This window comes from Theobroma umbraticum, unplaced genomic scaffold (assembly GCF_002168275.2).
Source record: "Theobroma umbraticum cultivar Fairchild unplaced genomic scaffold, ASM216827v3 scaffold_12.0, whole genome shotgun sequence".
Lineage (NCBI taxonomy): Eukaryota > Viridiplantae > Streptophyta > Magnoliopsida > Malvales > Malvaceae > Theobroma > Theobroma umbraticum.
In genome coordinates this window covers 995,203-1,011,261 of record NW_018397272.1, presented here as the reverse complement: position 1 = coordinate 1,011,261, position 16,059 = coordinate 995,203, and the positions used below count along the sequence as shown (strand labels likewise).

The 16,059-nt window shown below is 34.2% G+C and overlaps 1 protein-coding gene and 1 non-coding gene across 2 annotated transcripts; both read left to right on the top strand.

The window, feature by feature from the left end:
• Positions 1-968: 968 nt before the first annotated feature.
• Positions 969-3,786, top strand: LOC110426637 (protein NRT1/ PTR FAMILY 2.11-like). The gene is made up of 4 exons (XM_021441899.1): positions 969-1,141; positions 1,233-1,450; positions 1,881-2,446; positions 2,616-3,786. Exons 1-4 carry the CDS (start codon positions 1,045-1,047, stop codon positions 3,514-3,516), a joined length of 1,782 nt encoding a protein of 593 aa, XP_021297574.1. The 5' UTR covers positions 969-1,044; the 3' UTR covers positions 3,517-3,786.
• A 2,969-nt stretch (positions 3,787-6,755) lies between these two features.
• Positions 6,756-6,862, top strand: LOC149526466 (small nucleolar RNA R71). The gene has a single exon (XR_016351980.1). It is a non-coding gene; the product is annotated as a small nucleolar RNA R71 (small nucleolar RNA).
• Positions 6,863-16,059: the final 9,197 nt, after the last annotated feature.

Genomic DNA, 16,059 nt, shown 5'->3' with positions numbered 1-16,059 from the left:
CCCTACTATATATAATGACTCTTGACATTATTTTTGGCAGCAAATTTGATTCAATGCATAGGATACACTACTTATTGGAAACTTTTTTCCTATATGGCATAGCTAATATTATTGGCTAAGATCATTTTTAATTCTTCTGCCTTTTTTTTTTTTTGGCCCTCTCTCTCTACCAAACAAAACCAAAAGTAACAGGCCAGCGGCATTAATTCTTTGATCCAAAGAAGTCTCATTTCAGTTGTAATATGATGGACCAACCACCCAAAACGTCAATTCAGTTCATATATAATTGAAGAACAAGAAAAATTAAACTAACGAAAAAAGAGAGAGTAAAAAAGCACAGAATGCCCGATCGATGCTTTACATGTATAGCATGCGATGCAAGAACAAATTTGATTTTGATTACTTTCAAAGTCTCGCTTGGAGTTTGAAATTTCGAAATTGAGTGGTTCTTATAAATTACATGCAACTTCTCCAAGCCATGACATTTGGGCATGGGTACTGCTTTTCAAGTCATGCGTGCCTAGGTGATTACTTAGTCTCCTCTAGCGTTTCAATCCATTGTCATGATGCCCCATATTAACAAACATGCCAGTCATCAAACAGGAAAGAATAGAAATAGCACCACTCCTACTGTCTTAAGTACAACCATATCTGCACATGCATGCGAGCAAAGAATTTTAGCAAAGGCTACAGCTATGGCAAATTGGCAATCCTAGCCCCTCTACGCTCTAGACTTTGAATTGAGGTCGTCTTCCATTTATGTCACATAGAAAGTGGACCATACTTTCGCTCTCAAACGAACTGTCAATTAAATTTTAGTCATTAGCAAGCAATAATTACACAGGCATGAGAGGAAGACGCGTCTCTGCTTAAGTGGGGACTGGCATGGGGTGCTAATTATAATTCAGGGATGCTTCCTTTTCAACAGATCAATTTGCACGCGTTGCTTATATATATTTAGAGCTCTTTGGAAGATTTTCTCCAAGGATAGGAGCTGCAAGTTAAAGAAAGTTAAGCAATATTGTCTTTCCTTTGAATATCCAGATGGAGAACAAGGAGGACAAAGCTAGTAAATTATCTGATGATCATAAGACTAAGGCCATCAAATATAGAGGAATTAGAGCCATGCCCTTCATCATTGGTACGTAAGATTCCAAATGAAATTAAATTATACGTGTTTCATTCAAGCTAACGTTCTTTTCCCTCTTCAATTCATATTGTGAAACATGCAGGAAATGAGGCTTTCGAGAAGATTGGCACCTTGGGCACCATATCAAACTTGCTGGTGTATCTCACGACTGTGTTCAACATGAAGAGCATCACGGCCGCGACGATTATTAATATCTTCCAGGGCACCACAAACATGGCTCCTTTGCTTGGTGCTTTCCTCTCTGACACTTACTTTGGACGTTACAAGACGCTGGCCTTTGCTTCCATAGCCTCTTTCTTGGTACTTTCATTACAATTGCCCTAATTACCAGGTCAAGAAACTTATATATACATGATCAGTTAAAGTTTGCAGTGCCAGGAAACCATCTCTCATGATCATTCTCTCCATCCCCAGCGACCAGCTAGTTTTCAAGCTTAAAATTCGGCTAAAATAATGGAAAAAGTGATGTAGTCTTTGGTTTTTCTTTGATTTTGCTTTCATTTTCAAATGGTTTTTAGAAACAAAACTTTAACAAATGTTAAGAATCGAGTGTTGGGCAGCTTCTCTTCGGACTGCTATCAATGGAGCTTCCTTTTAATCACTAACTACGCTGTTTCGCTTGGAAGGTTTCTATTAAAATGAAGTCTTCAAATAATTTTCCTTCTCTGTGAGATCATTATCAAAGTAATTAAGATTGCCTTTGTTTCGACTCATTTTGTGGTTTTCCAAGGGAATGGCTGTTTTAACACTGACCGCAGCAATCTACAAATTGCACCCTCCAAAATGTTCCACTTCAGATATTGGCACATGTGTTGGACCGACAACCGGGCAATTAGCCTTCCTCCTCAGTGGTTTCGGCTTTCTAGTTATTGGAGCTGGAGGCATCAGGCCTTGTAACTTGGCCTTTGGAGCAGACCAGTTTGATCCTTCCACCGAATCCGGGCAAAAGGGTATCAACAGTTATTTCAATTGGTTCTACTTCACCTTGACATTTGGTATGCTGGTATCTGTCACTGTAGTTGTCTACGTTCAATCAAGTGTGAATTGGGCCATTGGGCTAGGAATCCCGGCAGGCTTAATGGTGTTGTCATGTGTATTATTTTTCATGGGTTCAAGAATCTATGTCAAAGTGAAACCTGAGAGTAGCCCTCTTGCTAGAGTGGCACAGGTTATAGTTGCTGCCACAAAAAAGCGTCATTTGCAGCTGCCTGACGATGAGCCTAGAAAGCTCTGTCTTTTTAACTATATGCCAGACGATTCTATCAACTCCAAGCTGCCACACACAGATCAATTCAGGTGAATAACTACTCAATTTGTTTGGACGGACATGCTAATTAATTAGTTCTAGAAAACGATCATATATGTTTCATGAAGAAATTAAATAACTTGCAATGATTATTAATAAGTTCCAACAAGAAAGCCTGCTAATAGTACTAATATATTAACTGTACAATGATGACATCAGATTTCTTGACAAGTCCGCAATCTTAACTCCCGAGGACCAAATAAATTCTGATGGGTCAGCAGCCAACGCATGGAAACTTTGCAGCATCCAGCAAGTGGAAGAGGTAAAGTGTTTGGCTAGAGTTATCCCCGTATGGGCATCATCCATTATCTTCCAAACTTCATTGGTCCAACAAAGCATCTACGTAGTTTTCCAAGCATTTCAATCTGACAGAAGGCTCGGTAGTGGCGGCTTCAAGGTGCCTGCAGCATCTTATACAGTCTTTCAAATGCTGAGCCTTACATTATGGATTCCTCTATATGATCGCGTGTTGGTTCCGTCTCTTCGAAGACTTACTGGAAAACAAGGTGGAATCACATTGCTTCAAAGAATGGGAATTGGGATTATTTTCTCACTCATTACAATGCTTCTCTCTGGTTTAGTTGAGAAGCAGAGACGGAATTTGGCTCTTACAAGGCCAACACTTGGTGTTGCACCAAAAGGGGGTGGTATATCATCTATGTCTGGCTGGTGGCTAGTCCCGCAGCTTTTTCTCTCTGGAATTTGTGAGGGTTTCAATTCCATTGGTCAGATTGAATTTTACTATAAGCAATTCCCTGAAAATATGAGAAGCATTGCTGGTTCTTTCTTCTTCCTTGGCCTTGCAGGGTCTAGTTACCTAAGTGGCTTTCTTGTTTCCATAGTGCACCATATCACGTCAAGAACTGAAGCTGGGGACTGGTTACCTGAAGATCTAAACAAAGGAAAATTGGATTACTTCTATTACTTGATTGCTGCTTTGGGGTTCATTAACTTTGTTTACTTCCTAGCCTGTGCTAAGTGGTACAGATATAAAGCTGCTGATGAAACCATTGGATTGAGTGCCACTGGAGAAAAGCAGACTGAAAAGCTCATTGTCTGATAGCACAAGAATTTGCTACTAGTTTTTATAGATAATTAAAAAGCAAGAAATAAGCAGAGGAACTACAGCTGTACCGAATGCTGTCTGCAATGTGATTGCCGTTGTATTCTGAATCATATCAGTAATTGTAAGAATAATGTTCACCTCTATGACGGAGCAGAATCTGGCATTAACATCAATTTTCTCTCTCCGGAAACTGAAATTTCCAAGTCCAGAACATCTATCGATAAATCATGCCTAGAATGCACTTTTCTGCTTGTTTTAAGTCTTCAACTTATTCCTTTAAGCACCTACTTCATTTCCATTAATCAAAATACTTCAAATCATGCATATATAACTCAAATCTTTATATAAATACTCAAACACAAGATCAAAACTCCAATTCAAGCATCAAACCTTCGGATTACTCAAATGTGTTCATAAAATTTGCCTAAGGATCATAAGGCATAAGTCCACATATTTAACACATTTTCATATTCCACAAACATATACATCATATTTTAAACTTACTTATCACTTCACTTGGCCAACCTCAAGTATAGGCCATATCAAAAAATCAAGAGTGTTGCATTCTCCCCTTCTTATAAGAAATTTGTCCCCGAATTTCAAGTCATACACCACATTCACAGCACATATGTCAAACCTCAAAGAGATGGGGATATTTCTCTCTCATTTCCTTCTCAAGTTCCCATGTGGCCTTTTCAACTGCATGGCTTTGCCACAATACTTTCACCGTAGCAATGTCCAATATGGCTATGAGTTGCTCCTCGTAACTAAGTCCATTTTGCAACTAGACTTCTCCATATTGTATCACATGCGAAGGATTAGGAACATATTTCCTAACCATGGACACATGAAAAACCGGATGAACATCGGACAAATTAAGCGGTAACATTAAGTAATATGCAATTGCGCCCATACGCCTTAGTACTTCAAAGGGTCCGATGTACCTAGGGCTTAATTTCCCTTTCCTCCTAAATCTTCTCACTCCCTTGATTGGCGAAACTTTCAAAAACACATAGTCATTAACTTCAAACTCTAAAGGCTTTTGCCTATTATCAGCATAAGATTTTTGACAAATTTGATATGCGAGCATCTTTTCTTAGATTACTTGGTCACCCCGCTTGGCTTCTTGGATCATCTCTAGATTCAAAAGCTTTTGTTCCCTAGCTTCAAACCAACCAATAGGCAATTTACATCTTCGCCTAAACAAAGCTTCATAAGGATCCATACCGATTATGGCTTGGTAACTGTTATTATAAGCAAACTCGGTCAAAGGCAAATAATGATTCCATGAGACTCCAAAGTCGAGCACAATCGCTCTTAACATAACTTTAAGCGTTTGAATAGTGCGCTCAGATTGGCCATTTGTTTGTAGGTGGAAGGTCGTACTAAAATCCCATCTAGTGCTTAACCCTCTTGCAATTTCCTTCAAAATTGACTCGTGAACTATGATCTTCTATCGAATACCATCGTTACCAGAACACCATGTAGCCTTACAATCTCATTAATGTAAATCTAAGCATACCAAGCTGCTCCACACTTTGTCTTGATCAACAAAAAGTGAGCTAACTTAGTGAGTTGATCAACTATTATCCAAATGGCATCATAGCCACCTTTAACTTGTGGTAAACCCGGCACAAAGTCCATGGCTACATGTTCCCACTCTCATTCGGATATTAATAATAGTTGTAGTAGTCCCGATAGTCTCTGATGCTTAGCTTTCACTTGTTGGCAAGTCAAACACTCAAAGACATATTCAACCATGTCTCTCTTTAATCTTGGCCACCAATACACAAACATCAAATCATGATACATCTTGTTAGCTCATGTGTATCGCATAGGCAGCCACATGTGCCTCTTCAAAAATCTCATTTCTCATAGTATCCATATTTAGCACATAAATTCATGATTGATATCTCATTAAACCATATGTGTCGTATACGAAGTCTTGAGATTTATCTATGCTCATGCCTCAAAATATTTTTATCATATATTCATCCTAATTCTTGACTTTTTTAATCTGATTTAACATCATGGGTTGAACTCTAAAGTGTGCCAACAAGGCATTCAAGTGATTAATCTCCAAATGTACTCCCATATTGCCCAGATCATACAAACTATGCACTGAAGATTGTCTCTCTAGAGTCACATGTGCCAAACTCCCCATCAACTTTCGACTTAGAGCAGTCGTTACCATGTTCACTCTGCCAAGATGGTAAAGTATGGTGTAGTCATAATATTTTAATAACTCCAACCACTTACGCTGCCTTAAATTCAAATCCCCTCACTAAAATATATACTTCAAGCTTTTGTGGTCTGTATGAATTTCGTAGGTCTCTCCATACAAATAATGTCTCCAAATCTTCAAGGAAAAATACAATCATTGCCATCTCTGCATCATGCGTAGGGTAATTTTGTTCATACCGCTTTAATTATCGTGAAACGTATGCAATGACCTTCCCGTGTTGCATCAACATGCAACCTAATCCAACCTGTGATGTATTGCAATACACGGTGTAGCCTCCAAATCCACATGACAGGCTTAACACAAGTGTAGAAGTAAGCTAGCCTTTAAACCTATAAAAACTAGCTTTACATGCATTAGACTTGTCAAACTTAACTCCCTTTTGAGACAGTCTTGTCAAAGGGGATGTAATCTTAGAAAAATCTTGTACAAATCGTTTGTAATATCCGACTAAGCCCAGAAAACTTCTAACTCCTGTTACAATTCTCCACAACTTCCACTTTGTTGGGATCCACTTACACCACGTGTCCTAAGAAACTAACTTTATTTAGCCAAAACTCACACTTTAAAAATTTAGCATATAATTTATGCTCTCTTAGGGTCTGAAGTACAATCCTCAAATGTTGTGCAAGTTCTTTCGGGCTTTTAGAATACACTTGAATGATTATCTCCACACATCTCACATACTGCAAATGAATTTTGAACCATATAAACTCCCACTGTGTCAAACTTTTTGGATAACCCAGTCACTTGTGCAACTACTTGATTAGTTAAAGTGCTAAGTGCATCAATTTCATAGGCTTCAACAGCTTTTCTAGGACCAGACTTTTTTAAAGGCCATTAATAATTATTTAAGGCCATATCTTCCAATATATTATAACCACCTATAGCATTCTTACTCATTAATGCCCCACCAACAGCAGCATCAATTGTGGTTTTTATTGAACCAACTAGCCCATTGTAGAATATCTGAACTTGCAACCAATCAGGAATCCCATGATGTGGACAACTTCTCAGTACTTCTTTAAATCTCTCCCAAGTTTCATATAGAGATTCACCTTCAAATTGTGTGAAAGAGGTGATATCTTTCCTCATCTTTGCAGTCTTGGCAGGCGAAAGAATTTTGCTAGAAATTTTTGAGTTAAGTATTCCCATGTAGTAGTACACCCATTGGGCAGTGAATTAAGCCAACTCTTTGCTTTATCCCTCAAAGAAAATAAAAACAATCTTAATTTAATAGCATCATCAATTACTCTGTTGTATTTGAAGGTATTGCAAATTTCTAAGAAATTCACCAAATGACAATTAGGATCATCACTAGGCAACTCACCAAACTAGACTAAAGACTGAATCATCTGAATGTAGGTTCGTTTAATTTCGAAATTATTTGCATTGATGGAAGATCTTCTAATGCTTTGGTGTAAACCTTGCAAAAGAGGAACACCATAATCTCGTAATGCTCTATTTTCTTCGAAAACCAAATGAATGGCATTATTGCCATTGTTGTTGTTATCTTCAGCCATTTTTGGATTTAAAGTTGCAACGTGCAAATTCTCCATTCGACGTCTTCTGAAAGTTCTTTCTATCTTAGGATCAAAAGGAATAAGATTCAAGTTGTTTTTTATTTGCATACAATGACCAAAGATATCTACAAATAAATAAAAACTAATATTAAAAAAAGAAAAATAAAGTTTGAAGTAAGACTAAATTGCTTGGTATTAATATTAGTAAAAATTCTAGAAACAATTCCGCAACAACGACGTCAAAAACTTATCAGTTAAAATTCTATTACATAAGTATACATATCAAATAGACAATATCTAAGCAAACAGAGTATCGATCTCATAAAGTATTGATCTAAAATTTTACGAAGTACTAAAATTAGAACAATTTAATTTTATTCAAATAATTAAAATCTGAATTTTAATTAAACTAAAAACTACTCAACAAAACTAATTTAATTAAAAATTAATGCAAAAAGATAATGGGGTAAAAAGCAAATTAAATAAGCCTAAGATTACAATATCCCTCACACTTCAGCTAAATCTTAGCTTTCTTTCTGAACTTATTTCAATGGGTTGAATTGCTAACCTAAAGTCCTCAATTATTTATAAGTGTCTCTTGACTTTTCTTATAAAAATATCTATTTTAACCAAAATACTATATCTCTATGTGAATTAAAATTAATGCAGATTCCTTAAGTTCAGGCTCTAATTCTAGCTACATATGGCATATAAGAATATCCATATCCTATACACAAATCAATTAATATGATTATATGCTATCCCAACTTTATTTAGGTTCCTAGATCAATTTAATTGGTGGCCAAGTAATTAAAAGCATTAAGAACAAATCAGAATAAATAATTCAACTCCATTGAAAATAAGCAAGAAAGAGATTAAAAATTTAGATTACATGTGAGTTCAATTGTAATCCTAGAAAAAGAAATTTAGCTACTTATAATTATAAAGATAAATTACATTATATAAAATTCAACCATTGAGAGTAACAGGAAAAATAAAAGCTAAGGAAGAAAACAAAACAATTAACTGTAGTTTTGTTTCTCGAGTTTCCGCCTCAATTTTCAACTTCTTGAATCTCTAAAAGTTCTCTTATTTCTCTTAAAACATGCTGTTTATACAAACAATCTTAACCGAAAAGTCCCTAAGTTAACCTACTAATTCTAATTAAGCTTAAAAGTGTAATGAGAGGCCCAAATATCAATTTTCAGTTTTAAAATTGCCATTCCAGCAATAGTATGGCTAGTCCTCTTTCGACATGATTTTCTCTATCTTCAAGGCAGAACTAGGCAAAGTGATTTATGAAATTGTATCTCTGTCTCTTAGCTTTCCAATAGTCTAAGAATCACATCATTTGGAGTTCTGTAACGCAAGTTATGGTCAAAATACTGAAATATATGCAAGTAAATTTATAGGTCTTTCAACACCTTGCTTTCTAAAATTAAACCCAATTCTCTTAATTCTTACAAAAATATAAAAACTAATAAATAATAATCAAATTAAAGAAAGTAATAATAATATTAAAATAGCTCAATTAAAAATAAACTAACTATAAAAATAACTAAAAATAACTAAATTATAATTGATAATTAAGGACTTAGTTAATATTTAATAACAAAATTAGACTCAAATAATTCTATAAAATAGAATTATCACAAAACAAAACCACTATCCCTGCTTACTATCATCCTTGCATGCACACATATAGTCACAAGGAAATGGAACTCCACTCTACGACAAGTAAGATCAACATCTGAAACTCATTTCTCAGATGGAATACTAAACCATAAACAAGGCCATTGTACCTTTATCATTCACAGTTCCTTATCAAACCATAAATCACACTCATTGACCTTCAATCCTCTTTAAGCTCAGCTAGGGTCTTAAGTGACTTTATGTCTCCTAGGCATCATGTGATCAAATCCTCTTAATGTCTCATTCACCTAGGGTGATCTACTCCTAAGGGTTTATCATAGCCTCTAGACTTACTAGTCTAGGCACACACAACATAAGCTAGCCATGTGACTTACAGCACAACACACAAACACTCAATCCATATTTTTTGTTATCTAGCGTAGGCACTTACATCCGAGCAAACATACACACACACACACACACATACACACACATTTTATTCTAATACCATGGTAGCAACCCTATCAAGGTGTCACGTATCACATGCATTTTTAATTAAACCCACTCATAATGACAATTAAAGTCACTCCACAACCACATTTCAATTCTCAGCCTCCAATGGTCCCTTAACTCACAATTATACCAGTAACACAATCTTCCTTTCAACATAGCAAAACATCAAAAAAAAATATTTATTTCCAAGCATTCGAAATATCCTAACTCTTTTTTTCGAAAATAACCAAATTCGATATATAAGCTCAATTTTTCAACAAATTAGCTGAATCCTTCCCGTAGAAGCTAGCTTTCCCAAATCTAGTCCTCAAATCTCCAATAAACTCAAGAGGGGAGAGTTTCACCAAATTTAAAAATATTTGGATCTAAGGATATTAACCGATTAAATTCAAAATCAATCGACAAAAATGATTAATCTTACCTCTAGATCATTTTTTTTGAGATCAAACCAGCTCCAATGGCTCCAAAATTAGTTTGGGAGGTTATAGTTTCTGGTTTTCAAGAAAAAGAAAGAGTGTCCAAAGAAAATGGGGCGAAATGGCCCAAAAACCCTTTTTTGTATTTTGTAATTTTACATTAATCATCTATCGATAGATGCCACTAAATTTCATTGCCGTTGACCTTTATCCATTAATAGATTCAAGGAATCTATCGATAGATTATGCCCTAGCCTTGTTTTTATTTTTCCCCATTTGGCCATCTATTGATAGATTCCAAGATCTATCGATGGTTTCCAAGTGTCCTTACTTTACAAAATTCTCGAGTGGTCAAATATCAACAGATAACGCAATCTATTGATAGATGTTGATCCAGTTTATCTTCCTAAGCTTTCTACCATTGTATCTATCGATAGATGTAGAACATCTATGGACAAATCATGCATAGTAAGCACCTTTTTGCTTCTTTTAAGTCTCCAATGTATTCCTTTAAGCACCTACTTCATTTCCATTTATCAAAATACCTCAAATCATTCATATATAACTCAAATCTTTACATAAATACTCATACATAATATTAAAACTCCAATTCAAGGATCAAACTGTCGAATTACTCAAATGTGTTCATAAAATTTACCTAAGTATCATAGGGCATAAGTCCACATGTTTAACACATTTTCATATTCCACAAACATATACATCATATTTTAAATTTACTTGTCACTTTATTTGCCCAACCTCAAGAATAGGCCATATAAAAAAACCAAGGTTGTTACAACTATGCCTTTGTGTTTAAAGATAGATACTATACTCTCTTTGATCCATATGGCAAGGAAGTATTGACAGTAGAAATAAGGAATAAGTGCTACTTATTGATTGGAAGCACACAAAACAGAAGGCTTTTTTCAATGCAGCACATGATTTTGAATTGTGGCACAAGAAATTAAGGCATATAAATTATAACTTTCTACAAAACATGGCTACTAAAGAGCTAGTTGGAGGCTTACCTAAGATTCAAAGCCAAATATGGTCTGCAGTACTTGTCAGTATGGTAAATAGTGCAAATTACCTTTTCCAAAAGAGAAAAAAATGAAAAGTAACTGAAAAACTTTAGTTAGTTTATATAGATGTGAGAGGCCGCATGAAGACTCCTTCAAACTAGAATTAGTAAGTATTATCTTCTTTTTATTGATTATTTGACTAGATTCTATTGGATTTACTTTCTTAAACTTAAGACAGAAGCTTTGTGAAGTTTTGAAATCTTGTTGAAAATTAAGCTGCCTTAACTATTAAAACTTTAAAGAGTGACAATGGGATAGAGTTTACAGCAATTGAATTTGAAACATTTCTATCTAAGCTAAGTACAATTCATCAATTGACCGTCACTTATAGCCCTCAGCAGAATAGGGTTGCTGTAAGGAAGAATAGGACTCTTATGGAAATGGCCAAATGTCTTCTGTTTTAGAAAAATTTACCAAAAACCTTTTTTGGCAGAAGCTGTTAACACAACTAATTACATTCTAAACCTAACTCAAACAAGACCTTTAGTACAGAAAACCCCTTATGAATGTTGGTTTGGTTGGAAACCCTCAATATCTCAAATGAGAATATTTGGCTCTATTTGGTATGTTAAGGTATTTGTTGAGAAGAGATCTAAGCTAGATGAAAAGAATGTTGTAACTATTCTGATTGGTTACAATGATATTATTAAAGGTTATAACTTGTACAATGTGGAAACTAAAAAGATTTTATTCAACAAGAATACACGGTTTGATGAACAGTCAAGGTGGAATTGGGATAAATTTGCAATTGAACATCTTGGTGATTTAAAACTAATTCTAGACATAGTACAAGGTGAGTTTAATAAGGAAATAGATATTGAAGATGAATATCTAGCTGCGATGGGTACCAGAACTCTTCAAGATATATATAGCAAGTGTAATGTGGCAATTGTAGATCTTGTCAACTATGGGGAAGCACTTGTAGATAAAAACTAGAGAACAGCCATTAAGAAAAATGGAACTTGGTGCTTAGTTGGTAGACCAAGTGATCATTAGTTATTGGGAAAAAATGGATTTTCAAAACCAAGCTTAATCCAGATGGATCTGCAAACAAACTTAAAGCTAGATTAGTGGTGAAAGGCTATGCCTAAACCTATGGGATTGATTATTTTGAGACTTTTGCACCTGTGGCTTGACATGACACCATCAGGCTGTTAATAGCATTGTTAGCAAAGGAAATGTGGAAAATTAACCATCTGGATGTGAAATATACTTTTCTAAATGGAGTTTTAATAGAAAACATTTATATTGAGCAACTAAAAGGCTATGTAGAGCAAGCTACTAAAGGTAAAGTTTGTAAGCTTATTAAAGTACTATATGGATTAAAACAAGTCCTTAGGGCTTGGTATGAGAGAATAGATTATTGTTTTAGAACTCAAGGCCTAATCAGAAGTATAACAGAACCTACTTTGTATGTGAAAAAGTCTAACAGCTCAGTTATGCTTATTATAGATGTATATGTGGTTGACCTTATGATAACAAGATCTTATGCTAAATTTTTGAAGAAATTCAAAGCTCAGATGATGATTGAATTTTAAATGACTAATTTGGGGCTCATGAGTTACTTTCTTAGTATAGAGATCATTCAAACTGATTACTAGATTGTAGTTCACCAATCTAAGTATGCTAAAGACTTATTGAAGAAATTCAAGATGGGGTCTTGCAAACCAATTCTTACACCATTATCTATGGGAGATAAGTTGAGTAAACATGGTGTAGAAGAGGTAAATAATCAAGTTTATAAAAGTATGATAGGATCTGTATTGTATCGATCAACTACTAGACCTTATATTATGTTTTCAACTAGTTTGTTATCAAAATTTATGCAATCCCTATCTGAATTACACTTCAGAGTAACTAAGAAAGTGTTAAGGAATGTTAAAGGTATAGTGAACTATGGAATCAAGTTCTGCAAGTCAAATAGTGAGGTGTTTCAAAGGTACACAGACAGTGACTGGGTAGGGTCACTAGATGACTCAAGGAGTACTGGAAGATTTTATTTTTCATTTAAAAGTGGCATGTTTCCCTAGAATTTGAAAAAACAAGTAATAGCTCAATCTTTAATTGAAGTTGAGTACATAGCTGTTTCAGTAGCTGCAAATCACATTCAGTGGCTTAGAAAGACACTATTAGACTTGGGGTTTCCATAAACTAAAAGCACTGTGCTTAATGTTGACAACATATTAGCTATAACTATTGCAAAGAATCTTGTACAACATGGTTGTACTAAGCACATTAGGGTGCAATACCACACCCTAAGAGAAGCAATGAAGGATAATGAAGTTGATATTCATTATTGTCCAACTGATCAACAATTTGTTGATATCCTAACGAAGAGTTTGTGTAGAGACAGATTTGAGTTCTTAAGGTCATGTTTAGGTGTTTAACATATTAGTGATCAAAGGGGTCTGATGAGAGATGATCACAATTCTGCAAATTGAAAAAGCAAGCTTGGTGGGAAAATTCGAAGGTTGAAGCATGAAGAAGAAAAAGAAGGCTGAATAATATGATGTCGTTTCATACTCCAGCTGACGATAAGCTAAGCTTGAGTGTCATTTTATTTAGTCAACGTTATTGTTTTAAGCAACATGACTTATGTCATTTTTGTTATTTCTACTTAAACACTTCTTTAGTGTGTCGTTTTGATGTTTCTATATAGTTGTTAAGCCAAGTGTCCTCTGTTTTTCCTTTGTAACCATTGCTCGGCACTAAAACCAATACATAGATTTTAATGCGTAGTCCACCAAATTAGTTTTACATTTTCGAGGCTCTATAATGTTGCTAATTTTCTATTTCCTTCATTGTTAAGTGTGATGTATAGAAGATGATATGATGAGAATAAGAAAGGTGTGAAATTCTATGTGTACTCTCCCCATTTTTTCCAAATTTTATTCTCCTTGTTCTTTGATCGTTCCTTTCCTTTAAAAATTCTTTGATTTGCATCAAGGAATTGCAACATGTTTAGGTAAGTGATTCTCTCAACAATATAACCCACCTGGGAAGATTATGCTAACAAAAACTCTTATTCCAAATGTGCTGTTAGAAGGTAAAATGTAACTTGTCCAACATTAGTGAAGCTTAATTGGTAGGATTACTTGTATGATGCATGTAAAGTAGGAATCTTTTTATGAAAGGGAAACTTTATCCAAATGATAGAGTAAGGTTAACCCTTGTCCTAAAGAGCTTATAGGTATTTAAATGCTAAACCTGAACATTAATGGTGACAATGAACTTTGAGACATTTTGAACTTATCTTTTTAGCAGACGCCTGATGACAATATATATACATAATGGAGACAACTAGCAAAATCAGCAATGTTTGATTGTCCAATCTCTATCTTAGAAGCTTTAGATTACCATATTTTATTTATTTAAAGGCAGTGGACTTTCCTTCTCTGTTTAATTAATTAGAAGATAAACCAAATCCTAATCAAACTCATAACTTTACCAATGCCCTAGTTAATTCGGGTTGTCATGCAATTGCCTGGCCATTTCCACAATAGCTGTCTCAATAATAAGAATTTCACATCATGCAAATTCAACACTTTGTAAACTCAAAGGTGGGGTATAGACACAAAAGGCCTTTGCAAAGCTTGCGAAGGCAATTTGAAGGACTGCCTCCAGATTTCAATAATAAAAGGACAGTTCAAATTTGTCCTATACCAACTATGTAGTGTCAGAGTTTGTTTATATGTAAAGGGGCGGGTTGACCCTATGTAGGCTTTATGCTTCCTAGGCACCCAAGGGTCAATAAAGTTAAAAGTTGTCAGAAAGTGTATTTAAGTACATGTCAGTTTGCGGAAGCATGATTCATTGATCAAAGAAGATCTACACATTAGCCTTTTGTCTTTTCATAAGTTGTAAGAGTGGACCCATTGACACCTCCCCCTTCAAGATAGAGGCGAGAACTATGGGATGTCTTCTAGCTTTGTTAAGCTTCAGGCGCAATCTACAAACTTGAACCCTGTCTCTCGGTCAGCTTCCATGCAAGGCCTCTCTAATTTGTTTAGACAAAAGAGATGGTCTTAGTTTGTAAACAAACCTCTTAATGCTTACATTTTGAACTTTTTTACTTTTAAAATTTTCATATCAAAAAATTGGAAATGAGATCAGATATATTTATGCAACCAGAAAAGATTTTTCTTTCTTGTTTTTAAGGTTCAAAAATTTTTTATATGTTTATATAACTTATAATTTAAAAGTAAGAAGATTGAAATATGGCACAACTGTCATGATACACTTTCAGTAAATTAGAAAATAGAACCGACTAAATAGATCTATTTATTTGAAATTTAGAAGGGTTAATTACACATTTTATATCGAACTATACTATAGTGAAATTTATCTATTTAATATTTAAAATTTAAAAATTTTCAATTAAATACTCAAATTTTACTTTTGGTAAATAGATTGCACTTCTTCCGAACTATGCTGATCCAATGAGTGACATGGATAAAAATTATCAATAAGATGTGTCATGTGTTTAAAAATATCATATCATTTTATTTTTTTTAAAAAAAATTATTTTTAAATCTAAATCAAAGATTTGGAAAAAGAAAAAATAGAAGATAAAAATGTTTTTACTTAAAATTTTTAATTTTTAAATTAAGAAATATTAATTTTGAAAAATGAAAAAGATAGACGATAAAAAATTACTTTTACTTAAATTTTTATTTTTGAATTAAAAATTAAAAATTTTAAAAATGACAAAATAAAAAACCTACTTTTTAATTTTAATTTTAAAAATAGAAGCTAGAAAATATAAAAAAAAAAAGAAAAAAAGAAAAAAATTCAAAATTTAAAAAAGGAAAAGAATATATATAAAAGAAGCAAAGAGTAGGGAGTTAAGGTAAGAGAGGGAAGCAAAGAAAGGGAAAAGCAAGAAACAAGAAGGGGATTGAAGGGGAGGATCGATTGACAATTGATCTAGCTAACATGAGGCAAGTGGCACCAATCTACATAAGACTAGTAAGATCAACTTCAATCGACCTGGAAACAACCAATTGATGTTGGTTGATCCTTCCTCTCTCTCTCCCTCTCTTTATATATATATATATATATATAACACATTTTTATTCATTATTTTTTGTCATTTTACCTATTTGACTAATATCGTTAGCCAAAGGTAC

Bases quoted from the DNA above. Each gene is read 5' to 3' on its own strand.
- LOC110426637 (XM_021441899.1), top strand. From the start codon at position 1,045: ATGGAGAACAAGGAGGACAAAGCTAGTAAATTATCTGATGATCATAAG. The intron at 1,451-1,880 runs GTACTTTCATTA...TGGTTTTCCAAG, and splicing joins CTTCCATAGCCTCTTTCTTG to GGAATGGCTGTTTTAACACT. The intron at 2,447-2,615 runs GTGAATAACTAC...TGATGACATCAG, and splicing joins CCACACACAGATCAATTCAG to ATTTCTTGACAAGTCCGCAA.